The following is a 17,354-nucleotide window of genomic DNA, read 5'->3' on the forward strand; positions in this document are numbered from 1 at the left end:
AGAAAAAAAAAAGTATTTATATTCCAGAATAAGCATTCACCAACCACATTAAAGCCAGGAATACCAGGAATGCCAGCAGGTATCAATCCCATAACCTAGATATGACTTGTCTCTTTTTATTTTTATTTTTTATGATCTCTTACACCTTTTTAAAAAATTAAAAGAAATGCAAGTTCTGGGCTAGGAAATTCAAATACTAAGCTATTTTTAACATTTCCTCCTTAACTTGGAAAAAAGTTTATTTGGGTTCCAATGAAACTTAGTGTGATACCTTTGTATAGGCTGTATTTTAAAGACCCCAAATGAAATGTGAGATCTATAGTTTTCATTAGAAAAGTAAATAGATTCTTTCATCAAAACACAATCCTCACATTTTTTTTACTGAAATGTGTTTATTCTATAGCAAGATAAAAGCATTTTTTTAGTTAAGCAAAATACAAACAACTTAATTGCTGCTATCAACTCATAAAAAAGTATAAAATAGCATAAACACACAATAAGCAACATAGCAACGAATGGTTTGTGTTACCAGTGTTTACATTAAAGCCTCCTTTAAGAAAATTTTACAGCACATGATAGGAAAACTTACAACATTTAAAGAAATTATTTACATTGATTATTCAGATGTAGAACTTCTTTTAAATATTCTAATGGTATTACAGCATAATAAAAAAAACTCTTGCATTTTTAAAATCTTAACTTTTGTAATAACTGTTTTCGTTTAAGTGCATTTCCCTTTTAAAAATACAGTGTTTTTATTTTTATTTTTGAAACTTGTCACTCAAAACACGGAATATTATATTCACATTTGTTTTCTAATTAGAATGGACATAATTGGATAACAGTGGTAATATATATTTTGTTACAACATATGCTGCGGTTTGATTTGAGGAAATCATGGATAAAAGTGAACATTTAATCACTCACATTTGCTTTTCTGAAGAATTTTAAGAACAAAAATAATAGCTTTGGCAAAAGTCTGTGATTTACATTATTTTTCCATGACAAAAAATGCCATCAACTACTCATGTCATACAAATGTTTGTATGAAATTGAATCTTCATTTTACAGGTAGTTACAACTGTGCTTTTAAGGGCTTCATGAGTTCAAACTGCCTTGAAGTGCATTCATTCATTCATTCTTCGAGAAATAAGGACTATATAATATAACTCTGAAAGGCCAGTCTACAGTCATCATAATGTCCCATATTTATTAGACCATTGGATTCACATATTGTAGGTAAAGCTTGAATAAATTAAAAAGGCATCACATGAAAGAGCACAGCTTTTCTTTTCTTTAAAAACCAAGGGATTTAGAGTCAGCTAAAAGATGATACACAGCTACACTGTAGTTCTTTATTGCCTATCTGATAGACACTTCAGAGGACCATTGATCTGTTATGCATACCTGCATAACCACCATCAACAATTTATAGTTTCAGCCAAATATGGTTTACCCTTACATCTCATCCTCCCAAATAAATGCAAATCAATTTTGCAATATTTATCTTCAGAAAATACTGACCTGTGATAATACTTGAGTCTGTGTTTGGGCCTGTATTTGTGACTGGTGCTGCTGAGGTGCTGGCTGGGGGCTTCCAATGGCAGGAATGGGAGAAGTTATCTGGGAAGCTACTGGGGAGTGCTGCCGAGGAGAAGGCTGAGACTGGTGCTGCATGTGTTGCATTTGCTGCTGCTGCATTTGTTGCAACTGAATATGCTGCAGCTGCTGCTGCATTTGTTGCTGACTGATTTGCTGGATGTGTTGCTGCTGTTGCAAATGTTGTTGCATGTGGTGCTGAAAATGCTGCTGCTGCATTTGCTGTTGGATTTGCTGATGCATTTGATGCTGATGCAATTGTTGCTGTTGCATCTGTTGCAGCTGCTGCTGCTGCAACTGTATCTGATGCTGCTGGGTTTGCACTGAGGGGCTCACTTGAGTTGAAGATGGTGTGGCAACCATGGTTGTTCCCATCGAGCTGATTAATGGTGCTGAAATGTTTGTTGGCATGTTGGCTGCGATGGTAACAGAAGCTACAATCTGATTCATTGGCAGTCTCATGGTGAGGGGGTTAGGAGCGATTGCCCTGGGAAGTGACTGTTGAAGAGTCTGAGGAGAGGCTGACACTGGTGCATGTTGGGAAAGAGGAGCGTTCAGGAGAAGGGAGGATGATAAATTAGTAGATGCCAGAGTCTGCTGTACAGAACGAATCGTCTGTGCTTCTGCCGATTCTGCAGCAGCCTACATGTTTTAAAAAGTTTCAGAATTTTAAAAAACAAATACAAATGTAAAAGTATCACATTCTTGACACCTACACACATTAACCAACTATTCACTCAAAATATTAATATTAATAATAATTATTATTAATATGATTATGCACATAACACGTACCACCAAACAGCATTGAAACTGGTCACTAGGATATTTAATATGCTGTTAATAAAGGCAAACTTGGATTTCTTAGATGTTACAAGTTAAAAGGCCTTAAAACTTTTAGAGTTTTTCCTTTTATCAAAACACAAAAGTTTGTGCTGGCTAATCTATTTAGATAGACAGGAAAACTAAGCATCCAGAAAGAATTGAGTAACTTATTCCAGATTCAGGGGGTCAAAAATAGGGCATTTCTGACTATTCATTTTGTGCTGATACCACATGACTGTCCAACAACAATGCCATCTTTTACAGAGTAAAATACTGGATTTTAGTTGTTTTGTTTTAATGTTCTTTTATTCTCAACCCACACATAATTCATGCTTAAGGAAATAAATAGTTTAACATTGCTGTTCAATTCTGAATCAATCTGCTACATGCCAGATACCATGCTCATCCTTGGGAGTACAAAGAGAGGAATTTAACTGTCTTGCCTTCAAGGAACTTATATTCTATCGCAGAGGAGAAAACATGTACTTGTATATACAGATGCAAAACATACATAAACACAAGATAATTGAAGCCATTAGCAGTTGCGATGTAATCAAGAAAGGCCTCAGGTAAGAGATGGCATCTGAACTAAACTTTGGAAATTAGAGATTCTAAGATGTAGACAGGAGCAGACAGTGTACTGCAGTCACAGGACACAGCCTTTGCAAAGGTGCAGAGGTGGAAGACAATGCTCTGAGTAGTAACAGGAGGTTGATCAACTAGACTCTAGAGTACATAATAATTTGGAAAAGTAGGCTGGAGGCAAATTTAAAAGGCCTTTAAAAACTCAAGCAGGGTCTGATTAGACCCTAAATATAACAGGGAGCCTCTAGACTGTTTTGGTAAAAGGCAGTAACATGGACAAGACAGTGCATTAGGAATATCACTTTGTAAGTTAGGTAGAACATGTAATGGAGTAGAGAAAGGCTTGAGACAAGGAATTCTAATAAGAAATCTAATAAGAAAAAAAATAAGAAAGAAAAATAGTGCCAGCAATAAGTGGCAAGGGTCTGAACTACAGCGGTAACTATAGTGCAGAGAAGGAAATAAGTTAAATAAATATGGAGGTAAAAAATGATCAGATATGTGGAGTGAAAGAGACTGAAGAACCAAGAATGATCTAGTAACTGGATTGATGGTGGTGCCCTTATCATAAATAAGGCAGGATAGTTGCAGGGGAAAGATAATGACTTCTGTTTTTAGACAGGATGAGTTTGAAATGCCTAAAGGGCAACTGATGGCAAATATTAAATAGGGAGTTGTTGAGGTGGAACTCTTGCTTGAGAGAGAGGTTGGGCTGTATATAGTAATGATTGAACTCATGGGAGTTAATGCAATCACCAAGAGAGAGCTTAAAGAAAAGAAGTCTAGGATAGAACCTTGGGGATATATACATCATTAAGGAGTGGGACATAAATTATAATTCAGTAAAGGAGACCAAGAAAGAGTAACCAGAAGGCAGGAGGAAAATCAAGGAAGCAGTCTTGAAAATGCAGTGTATGAAGGACTTAGTATATATATTATACACACACACACACACACACACACACACACACACACATATATATATATATATATATACATATATATGTATATATATATATATATATATATATATATATATGAGATCATTGGTAACACTGGAGAGAAAAGTTTCAGTTGAGAGAAAAGGTAAAAAGACTACAAGGGGTTGAGATGTTGAGAGAAGACATGGAATATTGACAGTTGTTTTTCCTTAGAGTTTGACATATGGGGTCAAGTGAGAAAGTTCTTTTTTTTTTTTTTAAACCCTTATCTTTTGTCTTCGAGTCAATACTGTGTATACTGTGTATTGGCTCCAAGGCAGAAGAGTGGTAAGGGCTAGGCAATGGGGATCAAGTGACTTGCCCAGGGTCACACAGCTAGGAAGTGGCTGAGGCCAGATTTGAACCTAGGACATCCCCTCTCTAGGCCTGGTTCTGGTTGTCAATCCACTGAGCTACCCAGCTACCCCCTGAGAGAGTTCTAAGGATGGGAGAAACCCTGTCAAGTTTTTGCTTGTTTGTTTGTTTTTTAGACAATAGATTGGGAGAGAGTGGAGATTTGAGACAAATGAGATGACTGTGGGACAATCTCAGAGAATATGGGAAATGATGGGATCAAGAATACAAAATGCCTTCAGGGAGGGGAGAAAAAGATGAAATAAGGGTCTGAGATGTAGGATAAAAGAAAATTGAACCCCACTGGCAAATACCCTTTTGATTGTCAATAAAGTATCTATCTATATCTATATCTGTGCCCTCAGTGTAAGAAAGTGTAATGGGGTGGGGGGTGGGGAGAGGGCTAAGGAGAGAACGCTTAGAACAAAAGTCATGGAGAATGTGATAATTATCTAGAGAAGAGTAAAAGGATTGTTTTGCTTTAATGAGTATTCCTTTGAGATTAGAAAACAGAAATTTGTAGCAAATGAACTCCACTGGTACATTTGCCATAATTTCTCCATCATCACTATATTATTGCAGGTGAACAGGAAAAGAAGAAGCAGGTTGTGGGGATAAACCAGGGTGGAAATTTAAAAATGAATGAAATAAAGTGAATAGGGCAAAGGGGCAAGGGAGTGGAGAAGAGTATAAAGCTGAATCGGTCAACTACAAGGTCAGTGTTGAGAGGGATAGGCCTAAATGAGTCGATGAGAGATACAAGGGCTGAGAAATGTCTGAAATGTGTTGATGACACCTATTCCTGGGAGTTGAAGAATACTATAAAAAACAGACAGAGGCACCCTTGTTGCCTATGGCTTGGAGGAGATCTGCTATCACTAAATGGATTTATTTTTTAAATAATATTTTACTTTTTCTTCAACTACATGAAAAAAACTACTTTTAATCTTTTTTTTCCTTCTAAGTTTAAGCCAAATTGTCACTCTTTTTCTCTTCCTTCCCTTCTTTTTCCCTGAAAGAGCAAGCAATCTGATACAGATTTTACATGTAAGAGTTTTAAGACATCTTTAATGGGCTTATTTTTAGAAGAGGAGGTTTTCCAAATGGTAAGGAAACCCTTCAAGAACTTGAGGGCAAAGGACAAAACATAGATTAAAGAGGAATGAGTCAGAAAGAGTGATGGAATGATAGATTATATTAAGAGAGGAGAATTTCAGAATTCTTGATTATGAAAACAGAATTTGTGGGTGAGACTGAGAACAAGTGTGGCCAGGGCATCCTTGTAAATGGCTGAGGTGCAGTGAGGGTGTAGGGCAGGGGAGCTGAAGATAGAGATGAACTTGGAAGTCAGGAGATGGTGGAGGGGGAATAACAACATGCATGTCATGTCCTAAAATGACTGTCTTAGTCTGAACAGTATACTGTTTGACTATTCTCAAAATCGTTACAAGATTTGTTTGTTTGAAATCAGTGTAAGAGAGACTGATGAAATTAACAATAGTGCTAGAAAGCATGAAAGAATGAAAAAATGAAAGAAAGAAAGAAAGAAAGAAAGAAAGAAAGAAAGAAAGAAAGAAAGAAAGAAAGAAAGAAAGAGTGGAAGAAAGAAAGAGTGGAAGAAAGAAAGAGTGGAAGAAAGAAAGAGTGGAAGAAAGAAAGAGTGGAAGAAAGAAAGAAAGAGTGGAAGAAAGAAAAAAGTCATTATACCAATTTGAAAAGTTAATAATAACAGCTAGCATTTATATAGGCTTACTATGTGCCAAGAATTTAAGAAAAATTATATCATTAGATCTCAACACCCCAGAGAGGTAGATGCTATTATTATTCTTATTTCATAGGTGAGGAAACCAAGGAAACCAGAGGTGAAGTGACTTGCTCAAGGTCATAGAGGTAAGTAGGTGTCTGAGATTGGATTTGAACCTAGTATAGCTGACTCTAAAGCCTGGCATTCTATCCACTATGTCAACTAACTGCCCCAGAAGAAAATGGGGAAAGAGTAAGAAGGAGATACAGATAAGCAGGGAATTATATTTAACTGACATGTGGAATTTATTCTATAATTTTTTAAGATAAATGCAAACTATATGTGATATAACTAGGGTTTATAAGCAGCCTTTTTTGTTTTTCTCTTTACAAAGAAATGCTCATATTTGTTGATGTTTGTCAAGATAAAAATAACCAAAAATACTTTTTAGAAAAACAAATTTTTTAAAAGAGAATAATCCGGGTAAGTTAACTGGTTTAGAATTTGAGTAGGGTGATGAATGTTCAATACCTAGAATTCATAAAATCTTAGTGTTGGAAGGAAGCTAATAGATGATGTGGTACAAATCTATACATTATGTAAAAACCCACAATACTCTTGAGAAATGGTCATTCAGCCTCTACTTGAACATTTTCCAAGGAATAGTAACTCATTATCTCACAATCTAATTCCTTCTAGGGTTTTTTTTAACTTCTATGAAATGATTATTTTGTATATATTTTGTATTTAATCTTCCTCATTCATGCTATCTCCCTCTGACAATAATAATACAGCCTAAGGAGTATGAGGCCAGACATTTTTATATTTGCATCCCTAGCACGCAGCACAATGTTTGACACATACATAATAGGTGCTTAATAGATGCTTATAGTCAAAATATATTTCGTCATAAAATACAATTTAATCCTTGTAGATACATAATTTCTTGGAGTTACAAAAACAAGTAAATTCCCTCCTCCACCTTACAAATCTTCAAATGTTTTTGGCAGCTATCATTCTTTACTCTTCCTCTTCCTCTTCTTGAGGCTAACTATTACAGATGATTCAATTTTCCTCCTGTAATAATTTCCAGACCTCATCATCCTAGTTACCTACTCTCCTCTTGCTACACTCTAAAAACGTGGTGATTCCAAGATTTGGATTCAATATGAGTGTGGTCTCATCAGTCCAAAGACACCATTAGATCTCTCAATCTAAACACTGTGCTTTTAAAATAATGTAGCCCATTAGATATTTCATCAACTCACATCACATTGTTGGCTTATATTGAGCCTGTGGTCAACTAAGATTTTTCTCCTCTTTGAAGTGATGCCAATTCATGAGCTCCACCATTTTAAAATCATACAATTTATTTTTTATTCAAACATAGAACATTTAGCTCTATTAAATTTCATCTTGCTCATTTCAGCCCTTTAAAAAAATCCATCAGTACTGATTTGGATGGACAATAATGGGTCAAGCTCAGTATTGTGATTGCTATGTTCCTAGAGGCAGCTATTTTCATAATCGTCCAAATGTATTCCAATTTTTAATGTTCATTTACAAATGATCCATATATTTTACAACTGTTTTATTCCTGAATATGATATTGTTTTCCTGGTAAAATTTTTTATCAGTATATGCACAGAATAGTAATCTTAGACTTTGAATTTGATCATTATTGATCTCAGTACCTCTGAGATACAGCATACCATTAAATTGACCTAAATCCAAGAACGATTTTTCCTTCTTCAGAGATTACATGAATAATACTTTGTATCTCTTACTCTCTTATTGCAGTCTGTTTTATACAATTATTATAAAAATTTTATTATGTTAAATATGGCAGTATATTAAGTATGTTTAGCATATTAGACAGGGTATAACATAAATATAAATTTAGTATAGTGAATAAAGCATTCACTGTATGGCATAGCCTATTTGTATGTATGTTTTATATCCATCCAGCTCTATGACAATCAAATCTATGTTTTAATTATGGGAGTTAACAACTCTGAAAAACATGGGAGGTCAAGAAGGAAAATCAATATACATGTTTAAGTCCCCTAAAATAAGGGCAGGGTTCTGGGGGAAGAGGAAGGCTGAAAACCCAATGGGCACATATTCTGTCTTTAATAAAAATATAATATACTTTCAGATACTATGTAGAAAAGCAGATTAACAGCCTAGGTGTGGAGTTCTCCAGACCTGGGTTCAATCCTGTCTCTGACTAGCTGTATGTCCCTGGGCAAGTCACTTCTCTGTGTTTTGTGCCACTTCCCAGGATTTACCCACTAAGTCAGAGATGGGTTGTTTCTGCATAACAAATCCTTCATATATTTTAGTTCAATTGCATTAAATTACAACACACAAATATATGTGTGTGCATTGTTCATTTACTCAAATTAGAGATATAATATCACTTCAACCAATTCCAGAATAACTCAACTGAAAAGTAAAATCAGTTGAACTGACTCAATGGGAGTTAGAAGACTCCTACTTCAAAAGGATAGGATCATGGCCAGACCTCAAGAGGTCTCTTATTTTATAATTTGAGGAAGCTGTGGTGCTGGAATAACATAATTTCTTTTATTCCATAACATAATACTATCATCTAAAACAAGATTTGAACCCAAGTCCAAGTTAGCAATCTTTCAAATATTGTAAAACCTTCTTAATGTGATTTAGCTCAGTGGCTAATACATTAATAGGTTCATTTTCTATCCTTATATGCATATCTTACCTTTTAGTGCTTTGTATATAATACCTCCAATTATTTTTATCTGTCTAATTATCCTACACTCTTCAATTCTCACCTTTAATTATTCATTCCATAATTTCGACTAATGTTTGAACACAAAGCAAAGCAAAAGGGCTTGCATAGTCAGAATAATATCTATGATTGTCTTAACAATTCTGCTTAGAGATGTTTTGAAATTCTTTTTTAAAAAGTCCTCCATACTGACATAGTAAATGTTTTTATAGCTTTCCACTGAAGTGTGAAGTGCTCTGAGAGTGCTTGACAAAGTTAAAACTTAAGAACATTTATCACACTGCTATGTGGCCTTTATTTGTTCTGATCCTGAGCAGCTATAAATTCACTTTAAATAGAAGAGGTAGAAATAGGGAAGGGGGGGCATTTGAAATCGCCCTTTTAAGCATGCTTTTCAGATGTATAAACACAGTAAAAATTTGTATTGATATACATACATATCTTTATATTTATAAGCCTTCAAGACAGTTTCTAAAGTGAATAGAATGATTCTGAATCTTTTTTTTTTGCTAAAGAAAATTATTTAAAAGAAATAAAGCTCTAAATGAAACTTGATTAGAAATCTTTTTAAGAGATCTAAGCCAGCTAAATCATATCCCCTAAGCCTTTCTAAATTCTAACAAAGCACCCAAATTATTAACTAAATCTTTAATACCATAATTTGCATTTAAGCTTTAGGTCAAATATATGATTCACAATCATAATTTTGTATAATATATGCCAGAGAGACACCATAACATAATAGGTTGAGAGATGGCCATGACATCAGGAGGACTAGGATTCAAGCTTCATCACTGACACACATCAGCTTTGTGGTTCTGGGAAAGGAAATTAACTTTTTAACTTTTCAATGTTCCCTGTAACTACATAAGAATGTAAGTTTCAGAGCAGTTGCCAATATACATTGGTAGAGGAAATCTAAAAAGCAATAGTTCCCAATATCAAAGAAATCACAGGAATAGTACAAAATAGTTGGAAGAAGAAGAAGAACAAGAACAAGAACAAGAACAACAAGAACAAGAACAACAACAAGAACAACAACAAGAACAACAAGAACAACAACAACAACAACAAGGAGGTGGAGAAGGAGAAGGGGGAGGAAGAGGAAAAGGGGGAGCAGGAGGAGACAGAGAGAGATTGAGAGACAGAGAAAGAGAGACAGAGATAGAGTGGCAGAGTGTGTATAGTAATTGTAGAACTGCTGGTTGACCTTGAATTCAATGAGACCAGAATTCAAGAACCATCTGCCACATATTAGCTATGTGCTTGGACAAGTCATTTGACCTCTTAGTACCCTAAACAACTGACTGAGATTATAAATTACATTAAAGTTTCTAATTTGAAGCTGTGCAGTTTCCATAGTGGGAGTTACATAGATGATAATCACAGGTATAGAACAAAGAAAATAGATGATAGATTGATAAACATACATACATACATATACTTTATAGTCTACTGAGTCTTCTCAAACATGTGAAAAAAGAAGCATATTTGTGACTATTTTGTAGCACCTTGTGCAATATTTTACTATTTTTAGTGACTAGTTGCAGCACAATTTAGAAGAAAAACCACTTGAGGGGGAAGCTGGGTAGCTCAGTGGATTGAAAGTTAGGCGTGGAGACAGGAGGTCCTGGGTTCAAATTTGGCCTCAGACATTTCCCAGCTATGTGACCCTGGGCAAGTCACTTGACCCCAATTGCCTAGCCCTTACCACTCTTCTGCTTGGAACCAATACACAGTTGTGATTCCAAGACAGAAGGTAAGGGTTTACAAATAAAAACACTTGACCTGGGTCAGAAAATCTAGTGTCAAGTCCTCCATAGGCATATTTACTAACATTAAGACTATAGCCAAATCATTGACTTCTGAGCATCAGTTACCTCATCTGTAAAATGGGGATAATAATTCTTACACTAGCAAACTCAGAAGGTTGTTTTGAGAATAGTGCTTTGTGAACCAGAAAGTGTTACATAAATGTGAGCTATTATTATGGTAGTTTATCATTGTTTTATCTTTGCTTTTATGACATATTGTGGGTCATATTCATGATTTATTTAATGTCAAGTTCTTGGTCAGGAGCACAATCCCAAATTAAAAACAATGCTCCTATGGGAAATTACAATCCACTTTGTGTTGATCTGCTTTATGATACGATTCCAGGAAATAGTAGTTCAAAATGAGGATCTTTACATGAATTCAGTCTTCCAATTGCTTTAGCAAATATGTTGTTTCCTTCCAACATTAAGAGAAAATTTTCCTAGTCATCACTTTTCTGAAGTAATATTTTTGATGTTGAGTATATATTCCTACACACACACATACACACACAAATAAAATATGTACATGTGTATTTGTGAACTTAAAGGTATAAATGTAGATGTGTATATATATATATATAGATATGTATGTATTTTTGTACATACATGTTTGTGTTTATCAGTGTAACTTCCAAATTATTCAACTGAACATTCGATAATTCAATTATTATATATAGTCATTTCAAAGCCATTTCTTTAAAATTTGCAGTCTCATATTCTTTATGGATTTGACCTTACAAATGTCGATGATACGGTCCTCAGGGGCAGAGGGCTTTCACTTTTGTGTCTGTATACTTAGTGCCTAGCACAGAGAACCTGAGTCAGAGTAGGTTTGATTAATTGAATTCAGCAATTTTCATTTTGTTTACATTATAGCTCTATTACCATATTCATATCTATGATATCATGTCTTTCGAAAAATATCATTTTAGTCTGTTATGGTTGCTCTGTCAAATCTTGGGGAAATTACAATTAAATGTAAGATACTAGAGAACTGCTTTCAATATTGTGGCTAAATACTTAGAACAATCACTTCTGAACTTGAGCTAATATTGGATTTAAGTCAGCACCCTTACCTTGGAAACAAGACTTGCTCGATAAGCAGCAAGGGCCTTTAGGTATTCTTTCTTGGCAGCTTCAGTTTTTCTTTTATATACCTATTAAAACATGACAAGGAATATCACTTTTAGCATCTCAATTCTGCACTAAAAATAAGAAAATTAGGTCACAATAAAAAGCATATAAAGTGCTGGCTGTTTTGGTTTTGATTTTAAAATGGTAGAAAAGATTATTCTCTACTACTGCAAACAAAGAAAAGATTTGCAAGTTTCAAACTACATGCCTCTACATTTTGTCCATATTGCTATCTTTCCTAGTTTGACTTCACTAGTATAAGACAATAAATTTAAAAATGCAGATTATTTCATTAGCTATTTTTCTTCATTAATATTTTTTATCCAAACATCTCTCTTGCCTATTCTAAATCAGATTGTGGGCAAAACAGAAAAAAATGAATGAAATGGAAGAAGTGGGGGGAAAATGAAGAAAAACGAAAAAAATTATATAAGGTAATTTCAGTCGGTTTTCTTTGGAAGGAGCTTTAAATATGATGGGAAAAATGGAGTGATGTTTCATGAGTATAGCTATTGAGCTATGCATAGAAAAATCCATAATATAATGTATGTGCACTTTATTCTAGAATCCTGTATTAGGCTAAAAATATCACCATACTCCCATCCAAATTGTTTAAGTTGGATACAGTCATTTGAAAGCATTTGAAATTTATAATTTTAAGAGCCAAAAACCAAATCATCTATGGAAATTACTTATTAATTTTGGTTAACTGATAAAATCCTTCTTCAGTCTTCATTATCCTAACCAAATAAGTTTCTCCAAATTAAAGTCATGTTTTATAAATAAAATCAAGAGTTTTCCACTCTCCATTCCCGAAATAATTATTCTACTTTGTCCATAATGGGGTGGGGGGTCTATTCTTCTGTAAATATGCAAGCATTAACTTCTAATCATGGTAATTGGAGTTTCATGCAAGGAGTAAGGCGAGGACAGACTTCCAAGGACTTCATTTCTCTGTTGGTACATAGGAGGAGCATGGCTATGAAGGGGAGAATAAACCCCTAAGGAAGTCTCTCCAACCAGCATAGCTAATCTCTGAAAGCCTATCATACAGTAGAACTCTAAAATGAGCTTGGAATACAATTTCAAATGCCTGGCTACTATAATGAGACATGCAGAGTTAGCTTCAAAGTTTGGAAACCAACCAGGGCAGTACAAAGGTTCAGAAAGATGATCAATGAAAAGGCAAGCATGGTGTACCTAGGCTTTTTCTAGTGTAACTTTCAACAAAGAAAAAAAAACCACATTATTTAAAAAGAAAAAGGTTATTATCAAAAGTTGATGCTTGTGGGCCACTGAAGATCTCTTCCATTCTTACCTTCACTGAGTTCTGAACATTCATCCTTGAAGCGAACAGAAAAAAAAAAATCTATATTGCTCAGAGAACAGTGGGATGATTTTCTCCCTCACACACAAAGGCTATTATAAGAAGCAACCATATTATCATAAGTTATTTACTTGAAAGAATAACTGTGATGATGCCATTTGCCCCTCCATGTTGTTACAGGATAGGAACCTTGCATATTAACCCAGACATATAGAAACATAAAGTATGATTTAAGTATTTTAGTAAGAATATTACTAGGAGGCAGTCTTCATTACCTGTTTTTGCTCTTCCCCCAGGCTGTCCCACATTGATGCTACTATTTTTGAGACCTCTCCAAAGGTTGCATTGGGATTTTGACCTTTAATTGCAGCTTGGGTGTCTCTGAAGAATAGGGCATATGCTGACACTGGTTTCTGTGGCTCATTGGGATCTTTCTTTTTCTTTTTCTTTGGAGTTTTGGGCTTCTTGCCAGAATCTGGAGCAGCTCTTTTCTCTCCAATGGCCTACAAAGCATTAAAAAAAATTATTGCTTAAAATATATCCACATGGATTGTAGCAAGATTTAGGCCTACAATTGTCCTTTTAAGGTTTCGTTAAATCATCAACAGATGAGCCACCATGAACAAAAGAGAAATATGTTTATCTAAAACTGGGTAGTGTCAAGTAACATTTTTAGATGAGATTCAAAGTTAGTAATACATATCCTCAAGAACCATCATAAGAAAATGTACCCAATGTTCTATATGGTATTAGGCAGGCCCTGTATTATAGATGAATACATACTTTGTTTTGCTAATGTTAGGCTTTAGCAGCAAAAGTATAATGGTCTTTAAAATAAAGATCATCTTTCAATAGTTTAAACAACTTATCTTTAGGGTGTATGAACAGTTTCACAGGAGAATTTTGAGGCTGCTATCTGGAGAATGTCACTTTGCCAATGGGCCTCTCTAAATCTAAGTGGATATAGCTGCGATCACTAAAACTTTCACAATGAGTTAAAGGTCATATTTTATTTCTAGAAAAATGTTAACTTTTAAGAATATAGCAAGTAATGTTAAAATGTCAAAACTACTTTAAGTACATTGAGAAAGAGAACTGATATTCTCTATAAAATTAAAAACCAATAAAAAGTAATAATTGACACATTTTAAAAGACTGAAGATACTTATGTGATAAGTGAGCCCTAGAATATGAATTCTATTATAAAAATTGCAATAACAGTTCATTTTCTCTACTCATTCTCATTCTCACAGTGCAAAGCTTTAAAAGTTTCAAAAGCACCTATTAAAGTATTACAAACATCTTAAATTAATATAACATCCCTCACCAAATTCTAATACTCTACATACCTCAAAACCTTTTGCATATTATTTCATTTATTCACATAATGTCCCTGTCAGAAGGTGGGGGGCAGCTTTTTATGAACTGTGTTTTATCCACTAAATATGCTTCCTCCCTACTGATTCCATTAACTGCACTGAAGATCTGTAAAAACCTGATAGAAACTTTGTAAAAAAAGCCAAATTTTGGTAAAATAAAAATTAACTCTAGCTGAGGTCAGTATTAGATCAGAGATTAAAGATCTTGTCTTAGATCTCTACCACCAGCCATTCAGTTCACTAAATTTCAGATCTTCCCAGAGTACCATTATATTCTGAACAAAAATTATCTAGAATATTTTCCAATTACTAAAATTCCTAAGGAGACAAAGTAACATTAACTTTTTTTTTTTGGAGAGTTCCAACACTGTGAATGGAAACCAGATAAAGATATATGGACTCATCAAGCAAATATTCCCAATCTTTATAAACTGAGTTACTTAACTACAATGGCACCCTCATTTTCTAAAAACAGCACCTGTGCTGTGTGTGTTCTCTCAAAATAACATTTTTTTAAAGACAGAAACTAATAAATCTCTGAAGGCCCTCTTGCGTTGCCTTCTAATATTCTTAGAAAAAGACACCTTCTCAAAAATGAGGAGTTAGCCTTCATTGCTGAAGTGAATTTGAACTTGCAATGAGGATCACGTTAAATCTGAGATGGAACTAGGTATTTCTCTTCTAGAGAAAAATCTATTTTTCCTAAAAGCAAATTTGACTGTGTCCAGTATTAGTGCTAACAATGACCTAATCAGCATCACCCCTGACCCCAAAAGGAGTCTCCCAATACTCTTGGAAGCGATTAGAAGTTTTCAGTGATGACAACATTTGATTGCTTAAAAATGAAACTGAAGAATGTTGATAATTTTTAGTATTGAGATATGTGACAACTTTGAGGACTTTGGGACCAGAGACCATCCCTGAAAGACTTAACTTTTTCAGTTCTGCAACATTACTGACCTGATTGTGAATGCCACACATAGTTCACTATTTCTATATTCTCCAGCTACATTTCACCTCATGCCCCAGCAATCATCTCTCCAACTGCTGTGCTGGGTATTCACTGCCACCCATCTTCTAACTTTATCAACAGGCATCCTGACTTCTGAAATCTAATTCAAATTAATACTACCATTGCTATTAGCACAGGTCTATTCATCTATTCCTTTAAGGTTCTATTCATTATTTCTATGACTTTTCAAAACAAATCCCCCTCTCCCTATTCCCCAATATGTGCTGTCTCTCCCATTAGAATTACACTAATTGAGGGGAAGGGTTGTTTCTGATTTGTATTTGAATCCCCAGTGCTTGGGACACAATGAATGCTAAGATCTTTTTTTTTCCCTTTTATTTCTTTATTTAGTCGGTCTGTCATTCCACAAGTTAGGTACCGAATTACAGATATTTGACCAGGGGTGTGGAGCGCTATGTTGAAATGTCAGATTGGGTTCATGTGTTGGGTTACTTTTGCTTATATTTTTACCTCCTTTAAAATTTTTTTGTTTGTTTTAAATGATGGTTTAAGTAACAAGTAGAAGGAAGGAGGATTTGTTGGAAAATGAAGATGATATAAAAACTTGATATCAATTATTTTAAAAAATTATTTATGTTTATATAATTCTATAGTATAAATACAAGGTGTTCAAAAAGTCTTAGTGCAGTGTTATGCTTTACAAGCTTAAAACTAAAATAAGCATTCACTAAGGCTTTTGGGACACTGCATAAATGACATTCATATGATAACAAAAGTATGAAGGTACTATTTACTAGATGATAAATGTCCAAAAAAGAACACACAGCTCTCAAGTGCATTGTTTAGTCTTTCAAATGGTCATATTAGTAAAAAAAGATTCTGACACTTTTAGAACTGAGAGGAACATTAAAATTTATCTATGGCACTTTTATTTTATATTTGGAAAATCTAAGGCCCAGAGACATCAAAGTCTCATAGTTAATGCTAGGGTCAAGAGTGGAACAAGGGTCTTCAGATTCCCACTACAGGGATATTTTTACTCCAAAATTTTTTAAAAAATGGGCAGCCAGGTTTCTAGTGGATAGAGAGCCAGGCCCAGAGACAGGAGGTCCTGGGTTCAAATGTGACCTCAAATACTTGTTAGTTGTGTGACCCTGGGCAAGTCATTTAGCCCCTTTGCCTAGCCCATATCACTCTTCTGCTTTGGAACCAATACACAGTATTGATTCCAAGATGGAATGTAAAGGTTTTAAAAAACATATAATTTTTAAAAAATGAAAATTCATATAGTTTTTAAATTCATTGATTCTTTATAGGTGCTAATCTCTCTACAAAAGAAAATGACCAGTTTTACAGGGTAAGATCAAGAATTGGAATTCATAAAAGTATCATAGAATATTATTACACTTATTAGGAAAACCACATATGAATGATGGATGATGCATACTGAATGGTGTCACAAGTTACATGATAAACCAGTAAACAAGAAGGCACATGCCAAACTTACTCTGTTTGCCTCATCTGCATCCTCTTCATTTATAGAGCTTGATGGGGAAGGTGTTGCTGATTTGCTTGCAGGAGGTGAAGGAGATGTGTGAGGCATAGTGGCACCTCCTAAATTTAATCCCAGCTGGGCACTGAGCTGAGATTGGTTAATGGTTGTGAGCTGGGCAGCAGGCATAATTCCAGAACGAGCAGCATCCGTCATATGGACAATAGACCTCATGATCAAGGAGTGATCCTGACGATATGGTGACACTTGTGGGTGACCGTGATCCTATAAGGAAGGAGCAAATAAAAGCAGATTAATTTTTTTTTTTTGCAAATATCAAACCATGTCTAATGCTTGGACAAGTTTTCCCTT

At 34.6% G+C, this 17,354-nt stretch overlaps 1 protein-coding gene across 2 annotated transcripts in view; it reads right to left on the reverse strand.

Moving 5' to 3' along the window:
* Positions 1-372: 372 nt before the first annotated feature.
* TOX3 (TOX high mobility group box family member 3) overlaps positions 373-17,354 on the reverse strand; it is a 120,318-nt gene continuing 103,336 nt past the window's right edge. For both annotated transcript variants that reach the window (XM_007474857.3, XM_001371913.5), the window contains exons 4-7: positions 16,998-17,267; positions 13,414-13,641; positions 11,754-11,834; positions 373-2,241 (exon numbers count right to left, since the gene is read on the reverse strand). In XM_007474857.3, coding sequence (XP_007474919.1) covers positions 1,510-2,241; positions 11,754-11,834; positions 13,414-13,641; positions 16,998-17,267 — 1,311 coding nt within the window. In that variant the 3' untranslated portion in view covers positions 373-1,509. The remainder of the gene's footprint in view (positions 2,242-11,753; positions 11,835-13,413; positions 13,642-16,997; positions 17,268-17,354) is intronic.

Source organism: Monodelphis domestica, chromosome 1 (genome assembly GCF_027887165.1).
Source record: "Monodelphis domestica isolate mMonDom1 chromosome 1, mMonDom1.pri, whole genome shotgun sequence".
Lineage (NCBI taxonomy): Eukaryota > Metazoa > Chordata > Mammalia > Didelphimorphia > Didelphidae > Monodelphis > Monodelphis domestica.